At 40.6% G+C, this 22,837-nt stretch overlaps 1 protein-coding gene across 1 annotated transcript; it reads left to right on the plus strand.

Moving 5' to 3' along the window:
* Positions 1-1,187: 1,187 nt before the first annotated feature.
* ush1c (Usher syndrome 1C) lies at positions 1,188-21,668 on the plus strand (the record flags this gene model as incomplete). Its single annotated transcript, XM_083916928.1, has 27 exons — positions 1,188-1,252; positions 3,652-3,719; positions 5,988-6,131; positions 6,315-6,453; positions 7,231-7,339; positions 7,464-7,488; positions 7,602-7,659; positions 7,761-7,949; positions 8,029-8,088; positions 8,586-8,642; positions 9,521-9,663; positions 10,713-10,778; positions 10,886-11,034; positions 11,244-11,363; positions 11,727-11,776; positions 12,026-12,190; positions 12,651-12,767; positions 13,486-14,178; positions 14,762-14,815; positions 14,962-15,090; positions 16,906-16,971; positions 19,393-19,434; positions 20,380-20,433; positions 20,569-20,668; positions 20,988-21,097; positions 21,328-21,383; positions 21,575-21,668. Exons 1-27 carry the CDS (start codon positions 1,217-1,219, stop codon positions 21,666-21,668), a joined length of 3,093 nt encoding a protein of 1,030 aa, XP_083773054.1. The 5' UTR covers positions 1,188-1,216.
* Between the last annotated feature and the right edge of the window lie 1,169 nt (positions 21,669-22,837).

Here is a 22,837-nt window from a genome sequence, read left to right on the forward strand (position 1 = left end):
ACAAATATTGCATATCTAACAAGGCTAAAGAAGTAGATTTTAAAATACTGCATAATATATACTCAGGTAGGAGTATCATTGCTAAGTTTATAGATGTTGATGACCCCCTGCACTTTTTGTAAAATCAATACAGAATTGTTTATTGTGATATATCTAAGAAGTTTTGGAGTGATGATGTATCTAATATTTTTGATACTGCTAACTCTGTCTACTCACTATCCTTAAAGATGTTATTTGCTACTATGTTAATCCAGAAGATAATACTCTTGAACACCTGATGAACTTTGTTATCATATACGCAAAAATCTTAATTCACTAACAAAAATGTACAAAATCGGTACCTAAATTTGCTCCTTTCCTGCTAGAGCTGTCTTCTGTGCTTAAATCTCTGATCTTAGTAATAAAAAAAAGTAATACCCTACTGAGTCATTATGAAAAGTTTTTCCCAGAAGGCCCTGTTTGAATCTATTTTTATTTATTTATTTTTAGTTAGTATTATTTATTTAATTGTCTGTTTTTTGTCTGTTTCTTTGTACTCTCTTTGACTTATTTATTAAGTATGTCACCATCGTGCTGTCTATTGTATACCTTGTATTTTTGTATATTTAAATTGTTCAACCAAGTTTTTCTGGATACAACTCCAGCATTCTTCTGTGGGTCCAGCGAGTTGTATCTGTTTCAAATGTGTATCTGTAATTGTAGTACAGATATTTTGGAGATCAACGCACTAACTGTACACAGTTTCCTCAAGTTTGCTGAAAAACAAAAGGTGAACGTTTGAATTAATTCAACAGCAAATATAAAATATAAAAATAAAATAAAAACGAAAAAGTACTAGTACTTACATCCGGCACATATGCAGTTTTATTTAGCCTACTTAATTCGAACTTTTTCTGGGTTGTAGTAATGAAATGTAATTTAATGTAAAGTTTATATCTTCAACTTAAAGGGCTGAATTGAGAATGTGTCGTGAACAAGAATTATACACAGTTATTCTCGCATAGCCACAAGTGTCTCCTGAGAGTAAGACACGCTATATATTTATAAATATTCACCTTGGTCGGAGTTATTGCCCCAACGACTGTAATGATTGTCTTACTGTGAAAATCTTAACCGGAAGTTCTAATCTTACTACAAGTATCTTGTCTACTGACCCTGGACCAGTCCTGTCAAACTCCAGTGCGCTCTTGGGTCCGTTTGCTACTGTCTCTCAGCGATGGAGCGGAAAGTTGCTCGTGAATTCAGGCACAAGGTAAGATATAAACATAGTTATTATGGTTCTGTTCAAAAAACAAACTTAAAAAGCTGCCTTTTTAACCCTCTGCCTGGTTGTCACCTGACTGGCTCAGGTGTCCCGTCCAGTGGGACTTTACGCTGGCACAGGCCTGTGTGACAGAGGAAGAGACAGACAAGAAACAATAGTAAAATCATTCAAAATGTCTTTTCAAACGGATAATTTTCTAAGAGCAAAGTGTATGTAAGTAAAACACAGATGAGAAATGATATAGCAGCTGCTTCATTGTTAAAATATAATGTATCGGTAGTTTATCAGCACTAATTAGCCTATAAATAGCCTGAATAAACACAATGATTCGAGTTATTCATAGATTAATGAACTGAAATAACTTGTTTTCTTGTCTAGGATTAAATTAATTTTATAGGGTTTAGACATTAAAGTCCCCACAACAGCTATTATGGTACTAATGGGCAGATCTCTTGTTAGTTATAAGCAATATTTGGGCTACAGTGGATCTATTTTCTTTTAGAGCTTAGCAGTCATATTAGAGGACACCCTTTCTGTATCAGGTAAACATCAAACAGCTGAGGTCCAAGATACAATGAATGTTATTTTCATTTGTGAATTCAGCACAAATGATACTATGGTTAAACATAACACAATAGGAAGGGAACATGATATGTTTTAGGCTGTTTCAGCCCCAGAGCATGTTAGGGATCGTCACACAGCCATCTGGGCTGCAGGCAGGCAGTGTGGCATATTGCAGGCTCTACACAAAGGGCATCTTAGCATTAGATAATTTAGACCGTGTCAGAGATGAGCAGCTGAGCGGAAGAGATGGGACAATTTACGGGTTTAATTAGAGGCTGAGGGGCCAACACTGCACAATCAGGCTTTGTTTGTTATGGGGACAGTATCATGGTCACTGTATCTCTGTTTGTTTGAAAGTGTACATACATTCACAGGAGAATTGTATTATGATGTGTTTAGTCATTTTAAAGGTGCAAGGTGTTTTGTTCTCTGGGGGTTTGTTGTATGTACTGCAATATACAGTTATATTGGTTTGTATTCTCTAAAAACAATCTGGACCTCTTAACTAGACATTGCACTTTTTAGTATAGGTCCCTGACTGACCAGTGATCTCTTACCTTATTGGTTTATGGTGCCAAAGTCTGTTCAAGCTGCAGGTGTGGCTGGCTGTGCCTCACTGCCTAGAGCAAAATAAATTTATGACAGTCATAAACAGCACGTCATGCACGCCCTCATAGCAGGGTCCATGTAGTGCAGTCCTATATTTACAATTACCATGGTGTCTTTTAGGAAACATATCAACGATTTAATCTAGAGCTGCAACGATTCATCGCGTAGTTGTCAGCTGTTACATTAATCGCTAACTATTTTGATAATCGTTTTAGTAATTTTTTAAGAAAAAAAGTAAAAATTCCTTGATTCCAGCAACTTAAATGTGAATATTTTCGGGTTTATTTCCTTCTCTATGACAGCAAACGGAATATTTTTGAGTTGAGGACAAAACAAGACATTTTCAGACGTCATCGAAGGCTTTGGGAAACACTGATCAACATTATTTTTCCATTTTCAGACACATTATAGACCCAACAAGTAATAGATTCATCAAAAAAATAACTGACAGATTAATCAACCATGAAAATAATCGTTAGTTGCAGCCCTTCTTTAAACCCAAATGGTACAGAAATGTGTTTTCCTCTCTATAAGACTTATCTTTGACTACACAATGCTTTAGATGAGGTGTGTGCGTGTGTGTGTGCGTGTGTGTGTGTGTATGAGACTGTTGGGTGTGAATGTTCACCTCTGTTTGTGTCTGAGATGTAAGACGACACTGCAGCCCTTCCTCCTGCAGCCTCTCCTCAGCTGTGCTGCCATTATTCCTTCCCAGTGGTGTGATGGTTAAGGAAGGGCTGTCCATTACACCTGCTTTTGTCCAAGGAGCCTCTACCACTCTGCTTAAATAAACAAAAAAAAAGCGACTTAAGTTGATTTAAAGCGTGCAGCTTATAGTTGAGGACAGATTTAGTTGGACAACAAGTGAAATGTGTTACATCAGTGATTGGCCGAAGCGTTTCCTCAAAACCATTCTGCTGCAGCTGAGCCGCCATCAGGTTTGTTAGACTTCTACATACACACACACACACACACACACACACACACACACACACACACACACACACACACACACACACACACACACACACACACACACACACACACACACACACACACACACACACACACACAGTCCTACGCTGATGGGTCACCCCCCTGTGGTGGTGACAGGACCTCAGGAGAGAGGTACAGTGTCTGTCAGTGAGCAGACTTTTCTTCACGATTCAGCAGTGAGAAGAAGGATGGCACCAGATGTTTGTACTTTCTTGCAGGTGGAGTTGCTGATTGAAAATGAAGCAGAGAAGGATTACCTGTATGATGTCCTTCGCATGTATCACCAGTGAGTACCATCTGTCACTGCTCAGTGTGGTTTAAAACTGTGCCTGCAAGAAAGCTCTATTTTCTTTTTGTTTTGTCTCTTTTTTATGCATTAATCTGTATCGTCACACCTGTATATTCATAAATGAAGACAATGTTGATGGTTATTGAATGGATTGTCTCCTTAAATAACTACCACTTTGAGCCAGAATGTATAAACAGTGTTATAAATGAAGCCCATGTGGCATTAAGCATATATACAAATATAAAAAAGACAGTTTAATCTAAGATAAAAAAGCTGCATTTGTTCTTGTTTGCTCTCATTAGCTGCAGGTGAAATTAAGTCCAAATGTATTTTCAACTTCAACTGACGCCTCACTTACTTTTAACATTTTCATGTTTAGCTTTCAAAAGCTCTTTATCTTGTCACACTCATTTCCGATGCACACAAACAGCCGGTTTAAATTGCCTGCTCCATCGGGGTTTCTGATAACAGCCTGTTCTCAGAGGGCCTGGGAGGGGGATGCACTGGAGGGGCTACAGGTCTAGGTTTCAATTAATCTTTGTACAGAGCCAAAGCTCTGTGGCCCCACCGGTTAAGCCTCTGATCAGTTTCCACTGTGCCCCGACAAGCCTGGCCAGTTATTCACAAAAGCTCTTTTTAAGTTCGTCCTCCAAACAGGGCTGAAATGGGACTTATTAATAATTTAAAGTGGAGGCCGGGTGGACAGATTTTAAACAGTAGCTTTTGCTTTGCTGCTTAAACTGCTGTTCTTGTTGCCTTTTGTCTTCCTTTTGAATTGTGATACAAAGAAGATTGGATTGTTTTTTTCCATAAGCATCAGCAGAAATATCATAGTTGTATACGTTTACTGAGTATTAAAGGGGAACTCCATTAATTGACAAGTCAAAGTATGTTTAAAGTGTTGACCGTACCTGGCCGTAGGAGTGCAGTGCTAAATCCGTGCAGTACTCTGATAAGATCCTCTGAGGCCATTGTTATTACTTATGCTTTACATCACATTCAGCATCTCTAAATCTGACCATTCAGTGTGTCATAAAGCCTGACTATGTCCATACCAAAACAATGCAAGTATTGAATGTTTCCCCCAGAATTATATTCTACTCTGCTCTGGAGTGGAGGAATCCTTGGGCTGTAGTATTCCCTTTAAAGTGTAATCCCGACGCAAAATCATACCATGGTCTTTTTTGGCATTTACATACATCAAAAAAGCCATCGAGACAGTTTTTTTGTGTGACAACTATTAACGTAGAAATCCTGGAGAGTCGCTAATAGTCGCTAACACTGATTAGCTTGGGGCATTTTGGTGAAGGCATTAAAATGGCTCTTTTAACTACTAATACAGTTGAAAATAACACCAAACCTCTGCAGTAGCATGATAAGTATCCCTACATACAAAACCAATCATCAATGGGCTCCTTCATTTTGGATTGCATTTGGTAATCGACTTGAATGGACTTACTATGTGCGGAGCTGGTACCGCGGGCAGTTGGTAAGTCTTCAAAACACTCTTTTAATAAACTCTGGGTTCGCTAACTACGTTGTTGGCAGTTCGTTTTATGTGTAAGGACGCTTGTCATGCTATGGCAGAGGTTTGGTGTTATTTTTTTAGAAGTATAAGTGGTTAAAGCCGTTTTAATGCCTTCACCGTAATGCCCCGAGCTAATCAGTGTTAGCCACGTGCGGCTGTTTGCAACTCTCCGGGATAGCTCCGTTAATAGTTACACGAAACAAAAACTGTCTCGATGACTTATTTGTTGAATGTAAGTGCTGAAAAAGACCATGGGATGATTTTGCGCTGGAATTACACTTTAAATGTAGAATTAATTAACAGAAAAACATTATCACATAGTAATAAATTAACGAATAAATAAAGCAACGAAGTTTGACCAGCTTAAAGTAAACTTTAAGGTTTAATAAGCATCTATTGGCAGATGCCAGAACATTTTCTTATTCTTGTTTTAGTACAACTGCAGTACATACTATATTTCTACTACAAACCCTATTTCTTGTAAGTACTATCTTGAAAGTTTCTTGGTCTTAATCAGTGTATTGTATTACTACAAAGCTTTTTTGAAACTCAATTATGGCATTGACGGTCTGTTATTTAAATAACAATTAAATCTCTTCGGTGTGATTCAAGACCCTGCATCATCCTGTAGAGCTGTTCACTCTACATTATTATCTTTTACTTGTATCTTCTCAGAAGGTAGAAAAAAAAACATAAAAAACTTAAACTCAAAACCGTCTGCCCGTCTTGTCTTTCAGGTCGATGGATTTGACAGTGTTGGTGGGGGACCTGAAGCTCGTCATCAACGAACCGAAGCGCTTGCCGTTGTTTGATGCCATCAGACCTCTCATCCCACTCAAACACCAGGTGGAGTATGACCTGCTCACCCCCAAGAGGTCACGGTGAGTACACCTTAGACTCATATCCTGGTACTGTTGTGTATCTGGCCTGTGCCCGATATGTTCTTACGATAAGAAAAACACCCTACATGACGATTTAGCTATACCGTGATATCTGTATTCTCCCCAAAAGTTTACACGGCTCATATATCCTGTTGTATATATCTCTCTCTCTCAATTGTGCAGGAAGCTGAAAGAGGTGCGTTTGGATCGCACACATCGTGATGGGCTGGGTCTGAGTGTCCGAGGGGGGCTGGAGTTTGGCAGTGGTCTCTATATATCACAGATTGTCAAAGACGGTCAAGCTGGGAATGTCGGCCTTCAGGTATGCATGTGTGTGAACTGTATTTTCTTCATTTGCATTTTTAATACTCCTAAAACACTAAATGTTGATTTTAGTTAAAGTTCCATATAAAAGCTGTTTGTATGTAGATCGTAGTTGTAGTCAAATTCATTTTCTGTCTCTCTCTGTCTTATAAGTCTGACATAACGCACAAATCCACTAGGTGGGGTAATGCACCATGTTTTAAGCTATCATGTATGTCAGTAATGGTCCATTTTCACCCAGATGGAAATTAAATAACAGAAATAACGTTTGTCATGACATAGTTATTATTAATTTGTTTATTTAACAGGGACCATCATACGTGTTGGAAGATCATTTGATCTGGGGGTGCTTCCCCTTAATTAATGACTGCAAGCGTCAGCAAAAAGATATTGGAATACAGATGCATTTTCTAGTTGAGGCTAATTGGCACCCCCGTCACTGGTTAGGATTTTAAATCTAAGTTAACACAGCTAAATAAAATTAATTGATAAAACAGGGCAGATTAAATAGACTGTGTATGCATGTGTTTGTGTGTGTATGTATTATACATGACAAGACATTGACATATAGGGGTGATAGTTAAGCTCAGATATGTAAATGGCTAAAAAAACATCAAAATGTAAATACGTAACACAGATCATATAAATAAGTCATATTTTGGCTGGTATATTCAGCAGACAGGGATGTAAATTATATAGCTCCATCTCTGATCTGGCTTGATATATTGAAAGTGAAGGTGTCATCCATAATATCCTATCCTGTTTTGATTTATAGGTTGGTGATGAGATTGTGCGCATCAATGGCTACTCCATCTCCTCCTGTATCCACGAAGAGGTCATCAGTCTCATCAAGACGAAGAAAATTGTGTCGCTCAAAGTCAGGCGTACGTCAAACAGAAACTCATTTTCCAACAACAGTAATTTGATTGATGTGTATGAAAATGAATATTGTTTCACATCCAAGGCATCATTTATATGAATTCATTTGTGGTTTTTCCATCTGTCCAGATGTGGGGATGATTCCAGTGAAAAGGTAAGATTATTGATAATGGTGATATAGTTTCTATCTGCTGATTGTAAATGTGCTGCAAAGACATTGCAGTGATCTCTGTGTTCTCATTCCCCCTCTTTTTTTTTTTCCTCCAGCTCTTCAGATGAACCCCTCAAGTGGCAGTTTGTTGACCAGTTTGTGTCGGAGTCAGGGGTAGGAGACATATATGGTTTTTGCACCATGCCATATTACAATTTCCAAAGTTGTATCACATCAGCAGACAACTTATGGACTCTTTGGACTTTCTGCCCTAGGAGAAAAAAAACAGCATTGCAGGCCTGGCGTCCATTGGAGGCAAAGAAATCAAGGAGAAGAAGGTTTTCCTCAGCCTCGTGGGTACCAAGGGTATGGGTATCAGCATCTCCAGTGGCCCAACCCAGAAACCTGGTATCTACATCAGTAACGTCAAGCCAGGCTCCCTTTCTGCAGAAGTTGGACTGGAGGTGATTGCTCAAAGAAATGAAACTGTGAGACTCGGATTTCCGCCTTCTTGTGAACTGCATCTGTCTTATCCCAATGTAGATTGGAGACCAGATTGTGGAGGTGAACGGGGTGGATTTCACCAATGCGGACCACAAAGAGGTGAATGTTGTTGAACTTAATTATTTGTCCACTTGCAATAATGGCGACTGGAGTCCAAAATCATTTTTATTTTTAATTTAACATAGACATACAAATTTATACATTTTGTTCTTTTTATCCAAAGCACCCACAGCACCAGGGGGACATTTGTTTTAACGGTGCTTGTGTCACTGGCAGTTTTTGTTCTGCACCTAGCTCACTGAGTCGCAGAACAAACACCGCCAAATTAGCATTTAACCAGCCAAAATGGTTTTGCAGTAAGAGAAAAAAAAATCTATTACAGACTGTTAGTTAAGTAGGTGATGGAGAAAAACAAAGCCTGGAATCTGTGATCATTTCACACCTCGATAAATACAAATATCACATATATACACATACACACACAGATCACGTCTTTCTAAGCAGGTGTTAATGTATTGCCCTTCATTTTATTCATTAAATATATCTTAATACATCTTGAGGGCAGTATTTTAAAATGTCTGTTATTATATTCCCAGGCAGTGAGAGTCCTGAAGAGCAGCAGGAGTCTGACTATTACTGTTCTGACAGGAGCTGTAAGTACACTTTGCACTGTGTGAAAGAAAAGAATGATAATTTAAAGAGCATTCTAATAGTATGTTCTATTTTGCTGCTCAATCATAACTCTAATGTTTTTTCTCATGTACTGTCGCATTTTTAACCAGTCAAATATGATAAAACACAAAGAAAAATATAATAATGTAAAGCTTGTGGTGATGGCAAAACAACAGCACAAATAGTTGTGCATATAGTGATTGTGATCGCTTGAGAAGAAAAACCAAAGGAAAAGTATTTCTCTCAGAATCTAAAACACTTTCTTACCATCTGTTGTGGGTGTGATAACACACTGCTGCTTTTTCCCTTTGCATTCCCACACCGCACCGGTTAATATACCAATTTGGTTTTGAGGACATCGCATTACCTTTCCTGCACCTCAGCCCAGCTGTCTGCAGGGGCAACATTTATCATCAATCATGTCACTCAGCAGGTTGTTTGCCTCGGGACTCAGTGACGGCGACTGTGTAACTGAGACAAGCAGTCCCCTCTTATTTACTCTTTCCCCTGTTGTCTGTCTCATGCATCTATTTATTCATGTTTACATAAACAGGAAACCCTGCTACACTAATATTTGGGACCATATACAATACAGTATTTCAAGTGTGTATTTCACACACACACACACACACATATATATATATATATATATATATATATATATATATATAGTAATTATATACTACGATCGATGATTCTCAGGTTGTGAGTGAGGCTTAAAAGATGTAATGTGACAAAAACAACCAACAAACAAAAACTCTTCCCTGCCGTCGGTCTCAAGAGCCAAAAAGTTTGAGGACCTCTGCTGTACACGATGCCTTTCCTTGATTGTTGTCTCTGGCTGTTGTCACCCTCTCAGGGCAGGGAGCTGTTTATGACAGATGAGGAGCGCCTGGCAGTGGAGGCCCGCAGGGAGCTGGATAGGCAGGAACTGATGCACCAGAAGAGGGTGGCGCTTGAGACCAACAAAATCATTAAAGAGCAGCAGCAGAAGGAGAAGCAGTGAGTGAACAGCACAAAAGCCTCTTTCACATTAAATTAGACCATTTAGGAAATCACTTGATGTATCCACACATGGTTTAACTCAATATGAAATGACATTAATTTGATGAAAAAAATTGTGGATATACACACACTTTCAAACTTAAAGTGCATGCTCTGCTCTAAAGTCGCTCTACAAATTAAGTAGCTTCAACTCTGGCTACCCAACAAATTACTGCATCCTCACTTTGAAATTGAGATCACTAACTGAAAAAAACCTATATAAAGGCTTTACTGACTTGAAGCAGGTGTTTGTTCATGGAAATGGGCTGACATTTTGATACATCTCAACACAAAAATCCACTTTGAGCTGGAAGGATCAGCTTGTCTAATTAGGTAGGGGAAAACCAATATAAAATCAATCTGAGAATAAAAGACATCACTCAATAGCAACGGTGTCGACTGACATTTCTTTGACCTTTTCCAAAAGTCCCTCTATGCATTTTAGATGCAGCCTTTAGTGGTCAGTCCGTGCCAAATTCTGCATTTACAGTAGCTTGGTTATTTCATTTTCCTTTGTAGATCTAAACCTTCACTGTCACCCCAAATTCAAATACCTTAAATGCATTCAGATCAGTGCATCTCCTTACACCACAACACAACAGAGAACAGAGCGCTTATCATGTGTGAACAAACATGCAGACATATGCGTCACAACATGCATGTACATAGATCAGGTGTAAACAGGATTTTCCATCTCACCGAGGACCTTGTGATATTGCTCTGTTGTTACATCACTATATAGATTTATGTCCACTTCACTAAATCATTTGAATTTCCTTTCTTGCGTTTGTAAATTCAGAGGGCACGCTCAGATTTAGCAGTACTTTGATGCCAGCAATATCTGGGGATGAATAACGGGAGTGCATATCACATATTGCAGGGTTGACTCTCTCACTAGAAGCAATAAACTAGATTGAACGTGAAGTACATTGAAGTCATATATTCTGTATTTATTGCCGGAAAGCATGCTGGGTTTTATTTTGCATATCCATCATGTGTTTTAACAGGAGAAAGATGGAGATCTCTCAGAAAGCTGCAGAGGAAGAAGAGCGCTATAAAAAGGAGATGGAGAAGTATGCAACTCATTTGTGTTTTTATTGACCATAAAGTGCCAATTCGGTATTGTTTTGGCACATGTAAAATATCTTACACCTCTCACTTGTTTTGACATCCTCTGTAGGATTGAGGCGGTGGAGAAGAAGCACAGCAGAGACTGGGAGGAGGACTGGGGAGCCAAAGACAGGCCCAAGAGCCCTAAGAGCCCCCGCCCTCCAAAGAGCCCATCACCTGCACCACCTGAGACAAAATCCACCAAGGCCAAGAGTTCTCGTAAGAGCACCAGCAATCGTATTCTTCCTGAAATGCATGAATCCTATTTACTCCTGAACCTACACGTTTACTTTTCTTCTGGAACCACAGAGTTGAAGAAGTAACTCTTGCCTTGGTTTCACATTATTTCCCGTCCTCTCTGTCGCACGCTCTCTTTGTGTGTTTCTGTCACTTCTGTGTGCTGTGCTGCTGTTTATGGCCTGTCTAAGCTGAAGAAGCCAGCTCCTTTTCAGAGGAAGACAAGGAGGAAGAACTGGACAGACAAGTGAGTCTGGAGCCTCAGCTGTCATTGTCACAACTGTTGTCTGAGGATGATTGTGCACACCAGCGTACACACAGATTAGTGCTTGATTTCCTTTGACAACCAAAATGTAACCATTGGAGATGTAGTTGCTAGATGCTGCTGAAAGTTAATGATACACAACCAAAATCCAGCTGTTGAAAGCTGTCTCTGCATCACAGTTTTTTTAATCTTTAGTATTAAATGTAGTTGTTTTTCATAATGCCTGAATGGAGCAGGCTTAATCTGTTTCTTACCTTCTTCTCTTTGAGTGCTGTGTTGTGGTTCTTTAATGTAATGTTAATGGTTTTTCAAATAGACACATCGCTTGCAGTTAGCCGAGCCAGTGTTTCATCCTTGGATCTAATATAAGAAACTTTTGAGAGTGACCTGTGTTCATCTCCATCCATAGCATTTGGCTGGTTTTATCGATATGAGGGAAAGCTGCCGTCTCTCCGCAAGGTACTGTCAGCTGCCCGAGTTCAGTGTGGTGTAAGAGTGGCTTCAAAGGAAAGATAAGCGGTTCTTATGTCATCATTTCAAAGTGGCTGTTACATTTTTGAGATCAGAGCTTTTGTTCTCAGAAATAACTCACACAAAGTGTGGTGTCACTAGTTATTTCTGCATGCCATGTTGTGTGGTTTGGAGTGGCAGATTTGTCTCTCCCCTGCTTTTAAAAAAAAAAGAATTGACAAACTAATGATACCTCAGAAAGGAGAAAAGAAGAAGAAAAAGAAGAAAGTATCCAACACGGACACACTGCAGGAGCAGAGAAAGAACAAGAAGGAGATGGAATTTGAGCTGAAACTCGCTAAGGAGAAGGAAGAAATGCAAGAACGAGAGAAGCAACTGAAGATCAATCGGCTGGTTCAGGAGGTATGAGAAGAGGGGCTGTCGTTTGCTGTTTCATACTTAAGTTGGGTTGCTGCTTGAACATATTTACATGCTTTAATGTTAAAAAAACAAATGACTTTTCTCATACTGTCTGTCTGAATATACCTGTATTCACCCTCTGTCTGAAACATGGATGTATTCAGAGCACTGGATACAGTTCAGTAAAGAGGCGGAGCCCCGTTCAATGTTATGAAAGCTGCTCAGTGGCACATGGAGCTAAAAAAGTTCAGTTTCCACGTTTGAAATTACTCGGATGATCGACGCTACTTCCGTTATACTTCTGTTCTGTTGGATCCGAAGAGCAGGCGCACTAGTTTAGTGCTCTGCTAACTTGAATGTGGATTAAATGATTTAGTCGTGCGGCTCTTCTAGACTTGCTAAATGTGCGTGCGTGTGGCTAATTCCTATTGTCTGATGCTGTGCGGCTTTGCCACTGTGCCAGGTCTCAGAGACAGAGAGAGAAGACCTGGAGGAGTCAGAGAAAGTGCAACACTGGGTGGAGCGTCTTTGTCAGACTCGGCTGGAGCAGATATCATGTGTGGAGAATGAATCCCCGGAGGTACAGAGTGAGACCTCCTCTGTCAAAACCTCTCTGCACTCAGAGCTCTCCAAAAATGTTTTCTTGTGATGTTATAAGCCATTTTTTACTGTTGCAAGAAGATTAATAGAGTTTTAATGCAGTATCATAGCATTAATGATAATAGCGTAAAGGCAACCTCCCCTGACATAGTGAAATGACGTGGGGAAGGACGGTTCAGAATTCAGGCACTATCTCTTCTCTCTCTCTCTCTCTCTCTCTTTCTCTCTCTCTCTCTCTCTCTCTCTCTCTCTCTCTCTCTCTCTCTCTCTCTTAGATGGGTACAATATTTTCAAGTTAAATGATTCATATAATGCATATGGTGAGGCAGTAGTTATGTATTTATTTTTTGCCTGCTCTTATAACTAAAAAAAAAGTTACAGGAGATGTGTAAAAATGGGAATTTTTTATGAATTTTGAAACTCCTTATAAAGATCATTCCCATTTTTTGACTCTACATAGACATGACACTGTTTTGGCCCAAATGTTCTTCTTCCAGTGACCGTAGAACATGTGTCTTAAAACGATAACATGTCCATGTAGAATAAAAGAAGAACACAGAATGAGACTATAGTCTGCTGTAGAGGATGTATGGATGTGCGTTTACCACCCGGTAATTGCCTGAATTGTTTCATTGGTCAATAGGAGAGTTGGCACATGAGGTGAAATAAGTCGTTTTTTATGTCATTGTGACTTTAAGCTCTCCCCGCCGCTCTCTCCTGCTTCGGAGCCAAAGGTGAAGCGTTTCCCTGGCGGCCTCCACCTGGCCACCACTGATCTGGATGACATAAACCTGGATGACGTGGATCAGAGCCTGAGGGGCCCTCTTAAGAGGCTGGCCCCCACCCAGCCCAGCACGAGCCAGCCTCCCCCTCCCTTGCCTCTCCCTCCACCCTCACCCAAACTGAATCCCACAATACCCAACTACTCTCCTCCCTCCACTCGAGCATCCCCCCAGCGGCGGCCTCCATCTCCACCCAACGCTAGAAAACCTCCCCCCGCCCCGTCTACCTTGACCAACAAGGGACGCAGGCCTCACCCGAAGCCTCACACTCATCCGCAACCCCCTCGCCCACCTTCCTCCCACTATCCTTCTCAGTCTCAGTCCTCGTGGCCTCCTTCCTCCCCTCAGCCTGCTCCAAGGCCTCCTCCACCGCCACCCCCTCCGCCACCGCCTCCTCCGCCTCCCCCTCCGCCACCACCCCCACAACACTCAGAAGATCGAGTCGGAGCCCTCAGTGGGTATCGCCAGCATCATCACCATCAACATCACCTCCAACACTCTCCCAGTCCTCCAGATCACAGGAGCGAGTGGGAGACAGGAGGCTATCTCCCAAGAGGAGGGATTTACTCATCCAACACCAGTGAATTGTCCTACCCTTCTAGTCCAAAGGTTAGAAATTCTCATATGAGATTGATGGACTAGCTTTTACTCTTACTTACGTATTATTGCCTTATTTCAACCGCTAACGCTCCTAGAGTTAATGCATTTTCAAGGCTGCATGACTCATTTTTCTTTTAATGCTTAGGTTTATGTGCATGTCATGTTTTGTATATTGGGATGTTTTATGCATGAAATAGAGCAAAACACTGCATTAGTGTGACAGGATTCGGTATTCATTGATTTACAATTTACTTCTAGCTGAGGGAAAAGGCATTCAACAATGCAGCTAGTTATCGATGTCTGCCTTGTAGCTGCGTGGACTGATATACAGAATGGCGTGTTGCATGGTATGTAGTGGTGATGGCAGCAGCATGTTCTTCCTCATGAGATGATTTTTTTGGTTTTAAATATGTCTGCTCACGTTTGTTTGGGCCTTTACACTTTGTCTAGCGGGCTATGCATTGAAACCTTGGCAGTGCTGTGATATCTGAGGAAATTGGGCTGTGCCTGGGAGTGTGTTGCATTGATATTCCTTCAGTGCACTGTTTTTGCCAGAGGGTGGAATTATTCATTTTGTTTCACTGTGGTTCAGGTAATGAGAAACACCTCCCATGCCAGTCATATTTCTGCTTCAAGCACCTCCTTGGTGAGTGTTCTTCTGTGCAAATCTGATGTTGAGTTTTGCAAATTCACCTTCCACTTTTAGTTAAAATTATGATTTTTATACATTTCCTACCATTTCCTACCACTATTTAATGAACAAACTGTTTATACTCAACTGTTCCCCAATAGCAACTAGCTCCTAGTCCCCCCAACCAGAGGCGCCAGATGGCCCCTGTCATGTCTAAACCCGTCATGCTTCCGCAGTCTCAGACCCAAAGACCAGATCCACTCAGATCTGCACACCGGTCTGACGTTCTGGTATGAAACACAAAACACTGCAATCATCTGTTCCCTGCACAAACCTTCCCTGATTCAGTGTAATAAGGTCACAAAGCATTTAGACATCTGACACAGTGGGCCATCATCTGAGTGAGGGTGGCGGATTAATCTCTGCCTCTTTTTTTACCAGTCGTGGTGAGTCTTACAGACTCCTCCAGCTGTTTAGCAGAAAAGCCAATCTACGGTTATTAGATCACACAGGGGAGCCATTTCTCCCTTCTATCAAAATGCTCTTATGACACTGGGCATATTAGCATTGGCATTTACTTCCATTAATAGAGTCACATATTCATACCTGAGAGCACAGCCACATCCCTCTACCATCAGTTGAGCAGCACCGGAAGGTGAAATGCCCCGCTGAGAGGCACCTTGACTATAGGAGCTGAACGAGGGGATGCTATAAATCATTTACTTTTCTCTGACATGTTGTATACCTTTTTCAGGGTGGTCTACACTGCTGCTTTAAATATTTAAATCAAAGAGGAGTGGCTTACCATATGCTGTAGTGCTTACATCCAATTTCTGTTGGTTACTGTGTTTCCTCAGCCTGGAGAAATGGGCCAAAGAACTTTAAGGATGAGAATGTTAATAGTTTATATTTTTCTTATTATCAACAAATCCCAAGAAAAGACCAAAAGCTCCTCTATTGGACCTTCATTGTTGTCCAAAAACTATTAAACACACATCAATCATCTTCCTTCATGACAATGAATATGTGCACTGTAATTTATTTTAAATCAAGACACAATCCGTCTGTTATTCTGGAGAAAAACTGTTGATATTAGAAGAAATACACGCCTCTCATCAGTGCTCCTTCAGAACCTTAGCATGTGCCAGATTTTCCATTCCTCTCGCTCCCACTGTCTTTCTCTTTATACATCCACTGCCATTCCCCCTTCCTGTACACAAGTACAGACATGCCGCGTGGCTCTAACCAAGCCACTTTGATTCCTATTTACAGAGCCAGGGCTGCATATGAACACCAGATTTTTTTTCTCACCACACACTCAGAACGAACAGCTAGTGGACCGTGAGTAACTTGACGGTGTATTGAAGTGTATTGGATTAGAATTGCAGGCTCCACTATCAAGCCACGACTGAAAATTTTCCCCAACAAATGTACTATTGTGTCCTGTTTGCTTAAAAACTATAGTGCCCAGCTGCTGTTTTAAAAGTGAAACTATTTGTTAGTGACCTTTTTGTGTTTGTAAGGCATTGTATCTTTAATAGGAACCAATGGGGGTGGGTCTCAGTGCCCCAGGAAAGGGACGTCTTGACAGTCTTATTCATTTTGATCTTTTCATGGGATTTGTTGACAAAGCTAAAATATGTATGAGCCAATCTCATATAATCACAACACATATCTTGGTTTTGGTTAACTATGTAAATTGGACCAATAATCTTCATGTTTATGATATTGATGTGCTTACGGTGTTATTTAACATTTTTTATTTATTGTTAGAAAGAATTCTCTTTGCTTATACCTAGAGTTGTATAGTGTGGTCGACTCAAATTGCTGCTGTGATGTAGCAGTGTACTCAATGGTGTGTCAGTACACTGTAACATCACTGTTGGGTGTGGTTACTGGTGCACACTTCTCACCAAAGCCATCCCTGTTGCTGGGTGGGTTCAGAAGCAAAAGAAACTTAACTTAACTCAACCAGAGAGGGCATTTAAACGCAACAATTTACTCTTTCCAATGTATTATATATAGAAGTAATTCCAGCATACAAGTGAGGGTTTGTTTTATTTTTATTTGTACCCTAAAAGCTGCTACCTCGTTTTGTTTTTCAGCCTCCGGAAATGCTGAAACGGATGGTGCCTTTCAACTCGTCTTTTAAATCAAACCGCAAACAACAAGTAATCCATACCTATCAGTAGCTCTATTAATGTATTATTACTCTGGAGTGCTTTTTCTCCTGTTCTTTCTGCACCTGATGTGACTGAGAACTCCATTCTCAGTCACATCAGGTTTCCTCATGGTTGACTGGAGCCTCAGTGATGGCTCTTCCTTACTTGGCCTGCCTTTAGGTCCAGTTCTTTTAGCGTATGCATGAGTGGGCTTTTTTTAATTTACAGTTTTTTTTGATTGCTTTGACGCAGTAGTCGACTCAAAATACACATTCTTCAAAACTGTTAACGCAAAGGCCTAAACCGTGGCACCAACGGTCAAAATGACTCATTTTGCCTGCAAAAGGCTCTACCTCCGCCAAAACATTTAAGATATGGACCAAAAGCAAATTTTGCCCTCAAACAACACAACTTGCACACAAGTGCATAAGCGCTTCCAATCAGTCATTAGACAAGGGGCATCAAAATACAAAATTCAGCTCTCAATGTGAATCAGTGCTGCATTACTGGTCAGCAGCTTACATATCAGTGCCAATTTGCTTTCTTGCAAAACATATATTCCAGAACCATATACAATGATTTTTCAAATTTTATTGAATGCAGTATTCATTCTTTTTTTTTTTTGAGATTGTGGCTAAGAAATTAAATATTCCAACAGAAAGCACATATATAGTATGAAAGAAAAAATACAGTAACATCCATCACTGTGTAAGACATAAGGAAAATAAAAATTCTGTACAATAAAGAAAAAAATCTCTTCTAGTCAATTCTCTCTTGACGAATGGGCCACATGTCCTCATCATGCACCTAGGGAAAAATCTTCTTGCATGCCTGATCCAGCCTTGGCATGCCTCTGCATCTATATCTTGGGCAGCAGCGGTCATTGCATCGATCAAGGGCATCTGGTCATAGGGGCGATGATCGTAAACCTTCAATCTCCATGCACTGAAGAATTCCTCCATAGGATTTAAAAATGGAGAGTATGGAGGAAGCCTGCAGACTGATTGCAAATTGAAAAGTTTTGTGAAGCAGTGTCAAACAGGTGCTTCAGTGATTTCAAACTGGTCAAGAAGTGTCTAAGAGATGGGAACATATACAGTATGTTCTGTTTGGTTACCACAGCTAAAGCAGTGGAGTTTGGACTGCTTGAATGACATCTGCGTTAACTGATTTGCAAAAGGTTGCGGGAAGTGTGTCAAAGCAATGACAATGGGTTAACTCATTTGCAAGAGGTGTCTTTTGCTCTGCTGAGAGAGTGATGATGAAGACTGAGAGGTTACCAGTTTCTTCAACCAGGTCAAAGCAATCCAAAAAAACTGTAACTGCTCTTATTGGTTTTGATATTAACTGGGGCATAGCCCTCCAAGTGGTTGTAATGTTTCTCTTCCTCGCCCAGTGTGTATTTCTAAAAGTAAAGAATATGGCTGTTTTACTTCTTCCTGTCAAGCGTAGAGACAGATAATATCATTAGAAATCATTATACTGTTTATATTATTCCAGATATCATATTCGTAAGATTGTTTGGGCTGATATCAACAGCTGTCTCAAGCCACAACAAATAAAAACATATATGGGTTCATTCTTCACATCCAATGTTGAGTGTGTGCTCAACAAAAGGGGATGTAAGAGTTAGATTAATGTGTGTTTATTCTGCGGGGAAAGAAGTTGCTCTCTGAGTCATCGTAGCTAGATAAATGTGATGTCCTTTGTTCTGTTTCCTTCCATCCTTATTAAATAGCTCTCGTCTTTGGTCGGGATGATTAGGAATGATTTGTGTGTGTGTGTGCGTGTGTCCGTGTGTGTGCGTGTGTGTGTGTGCGTGTGTGTGTGCGTGTGTGTGTGTGCGTGTGTGTGTGTGTGTGTGTGCGCGTGTGTGCGTGTGTGTGTGTGCGTGTGTGTGTGCGTGTGTGTGTGTGTGCGTGTGTGTGTGCGTGTGCGTGTGTGTGTGTGTGTGTGTGTGTGTGTGTGTGTGTGCGCGTGTGTGCGTGTGTGCGTGTGTGTGCGTGTGTGTGTGTGCGTGTGTGTGTGTGCGTGTGTGTGTGTGTGTGCGCGTGTGTGCGTGTGTGTGTGTGCGTGTGTGTGTGTGTGCGTGTGTGTGTGTGCGTGTGTGTGTGCGTGTGTGTGTGCGTGTGTGTGTGTGTGTGTGTGTGTGCGCGTGTGTGCGTGTGTGTGTGTGTGTGTGTGTGTGTGCGTGCGTGAATTTGAAAGCCTCAGTGTTTTGAATCGGTGACTCTGAGTGTCTCCATGGTTTCCATTTATTCTGAATAATATCAACAACTGGTTGTCAAAGGAAATCTGACCGGCACTTCATTCGGTGACTTGTTACACAGCTAACATTCATTGAGATGTGAATGAGACGCTTTAGTTTCGTTAACCCCCTGTTGACATATTGATCCGTTTTAATGAATTGCATGTTGATTCTCTTTTCAGGGGTTTCAGAAATATGAGGAAGATTTTGATCCCTACTCCATGGTATTGTATGCCTGATCTTGTTAGCACTACAACAATGCAGAAATGCAGTTAAAGCCTCATCCTACCAACTGGGGTGCCCACAGACCCTAGAGGTACACTTTTTTTTCATACCTCACAAATGATTTACTTATTCCGATTTGTCATGACTTTGTCAGTCAGTTTGTTCCTAATGACATGACACAATTGTTTTATGTTTCTGTTTTTAATAAGGGTTTTTAAAAAAAACAACCAATGTTTTGGGATTCGAAAGCACTAAATTGCAGTCTATGAGGTTTTAATAGGTCCCCAGGGACCCCAGTTGGTATCTTAAATATGTTGGTAGAATAAGGATTAAAATGAAAGTGGTATTTAGCTAACAGGTCTTAGTTCCTGCTTGTAAACCTTGTGTGTCTGCCACTACATGATGATCAGTTAACAGCAGCTAACATACCTAAAGGTTTTAAACTGTTTTCATCCCATGGCAGCCATTGTGAATTATGTCAAACCAAAGATACAACGATTGAGACAAATTTAACAGTTGAAAAATTACATAATAACTGCATTAACTGTGCGGGTTCACAAGGGAAGTTATTCAAACCTGCTAGTTTGTAAATAGCTATATAAGCTTACATTTGATGGTGAACCAAATATAGGTTATTATTTAAGGTTAGGCTCATTAAAAAAGCTTCTATGTAAATAAGATATATTTCCTGTTTGTTTCCATAAAGAAAGATAAGAACTACTGAACTGTTGTAGAGCAGCAGTCCTCTCTTCATAAATTATACAAGCCATGATTAATAACTCCCAAAGGGTATATTAGAAGTCTTGTTTGTTTGCCAAGCCTAAATGTATTCAGTGCAAAGCCATCCTTTATGGTGACACCTTTATTTATTGTTTTATCACTTACTAAGCAACTAGAGTGTTGCGTTGTGCTTTTCCCCTCGTCAATCCTGTCTTTGTTAATAGTTCTCCTCGGACCAGATAGACGGGCGGGACGTAAGACTGCTGAGAATCAAAAAGGTACCGACCGCATCTTCTGCCTACACTTCAGATAGCTCACTTTAGAGGGATCTCACTCATCACTTTTAAAGTATAATCTTGACTTGAACCTTATAAACATGATGGTGTTGATGTTTTTTTCCCATTGGTCTTCAGACAGGACAGCTCGACATTGTTCTTGAGGGAGGTGCAGACTCTCCGTTGGGAAAGTTGGTGATATCTTCTGTGTACGAAGGTGGCGCTGCAGATAAGCACGGTCGGTTCATTTTTCATATTCAAAAGTCAAGTTAAATCTATGAACACTGCAAAAAGGGCATATCAAGTTTCAGTGAAAACATTTCAGATATAACACGTTTGTTAACTAGCTAATTTGGATGCAGCCTTTTGGTTGTATGTCCACAATACATTGTTACTTATGGTTTACTTGAGTTGATTTAGAAATGTAAGTGTTTGAGCGTCTCTTCACGCAAACTAAATTTATCTCTGCAGCTGGTTTCGGGCACTTCCTCTCTGTGTGCCCCTGTTGTGAATAAATATGTTTGTCAGTGAGCCATCTCTGATGTTTCTGTTTGTAGGTGGCGTCGTACCGGGGGATGAGCTCATGGCTGTGAACGGGAAGATCCTGATTGATGCGACATTGACTGAGGGACAAAGCTCTCTGGCTCGGGCCTGGCATAGTGGAGGGGTAGGACTCAGATTAAAGGAAAATGAAATGTATTGCTTGAGTCAAGGAGAGATATTATTTACCCTACTTGCTACAGCAGCAGAGAGTTTTACTGATTCCACTTAAACCCCTTCAACCTTGATTGCTTGTTTGTGCTTGTTGTTGTCACACCTGCAGATACAGTCAGGCTTCATATTTTCTATTGAGTCAGTCAAGTGCAAAGTGAAAAAAATGTTGCTTTTACCTTTTAGGACTGGATTGATGTTGTGATTGCTGTTTCCCCTCCGAAAGAATATGAAGATGAAGTGTAAGCATTCCTGATTATATGTTATGTTTGTTTATGTTATTTTCCTTTTGTCTTTTGTATCATTATTCAAATGGACATCTGGTGCATTTGTTTTTGATAATTGAGGACATCATTGAATGAATCTGGGCCAGTAGTGTACAGTATGTGACAGTGTGGCTTGTGTGTCTGTGTGTGTGTGCACGTGTATGCAGCCCTAAGTCAGCATCAGTCAGTCCCACTGTGAACAGAAAGGTGTTTGAAGGCAGTGCAACACTGTACAGACATGGCTACCTGCTTCAGCACTAGCCCTCCCTCTCCTCCTACCTCACCCTCGTCCTGGTAATACCTAGTCTTCACACCTCCTCTGCACTGCACGCCTCAGAGGGGATGTTTTGGTGTGGTATTTGTTTTTGTTTTTCTTGAGCACATGTGACAGTCTCCCTGTCAATCAGAAGAAACGAGCAGAGTATTTTGGTATTTGTTTCCCCTCATCTTTGTCAAACTGTCAGATTTATATATTGCGGTTACAGCTCGGCTATTTTCAAGAAACGCTAGCATGCATACAACGTATACGGTATGTAGTTTTTCTATTTGAAAAATGCATTGAGGTGAAGTTTCTTTATTGCTTTACAACGATGCAGCCGTGCAATTCAAGTAAAGACATGTACAGCTAATACGATCAATGACCCATGCCACTATATATCTGCCAAATCCCCACCCAGTGAGCCGTATATAAACACATATGTACATGTGTGGCCTCTGTGGTATTGTCCTGAGTCGTCAGGTCACGGCCACACATAAAAGCAGAGGCCTCCTGCCAGCCTTCAGCAGTTGTTCTGATTGATGTTGTTCCCCGGGACTGTTACATGTTCTGACGTACACTGACACTAAGTGACACAGGTGGTACTGTCGGGAGGATTCCTCCTTTGCTATAGTAAAAAATCACATGCTCTACAGTTTGATCAGGGTTATTTTTAGGGTGGATTACGATAAAGTTTAAAAAGAAGTGGGTTTTGCAGTTTCAATTCCTCAAAAAATAGAAAACGTGGGCTCAGTTTAAGCCCTGATTACGTTGTGTTTCTAAGTGCTGCATGTGTGTTGGTCTGTTATGTTTAACGTGCAGTGACTGAAGCAAGCGCAGTTTAAAAAGTGTTTTCCTAATGCAAACTTTCTTAGCAGTCCAGTAACAAAGCACAGCAGCTTTAACAGCTTTTATTTGTTGTAACTGTCATTCTTATCTTACAGGTTGTTGATTCATTCTTCTTTCTTCTCTTGCAGAACGTTCTTCTAGTCTCAGCAGCTGGCTAAGACTCACCTCTGTCAAGCCTGCACGTGGTTGACTTAATGCTGATCCACACAGCCATGCTGATCATTTCCATGACACGTGTCTCATCTGTCAGTAAAGGGCTGATCAAACATACAAACTGTAATCCATAGCAGCTCACTAATCTGCCTTTTCAGTGCACAAATAAAGG

This window comes from Echiichthys vipera, assembly GCF_963691815.1.
Source record: "Echiichthys vipera genome assembly, chromosome: 7".
NCBI classification, from domain to species: domain Eukaryota; kingdom Metazoa; phylum Chordata; class Actinopteri; order Perciformes; family Trachinidae; genus Echiichthys; species Echiichthys vipera.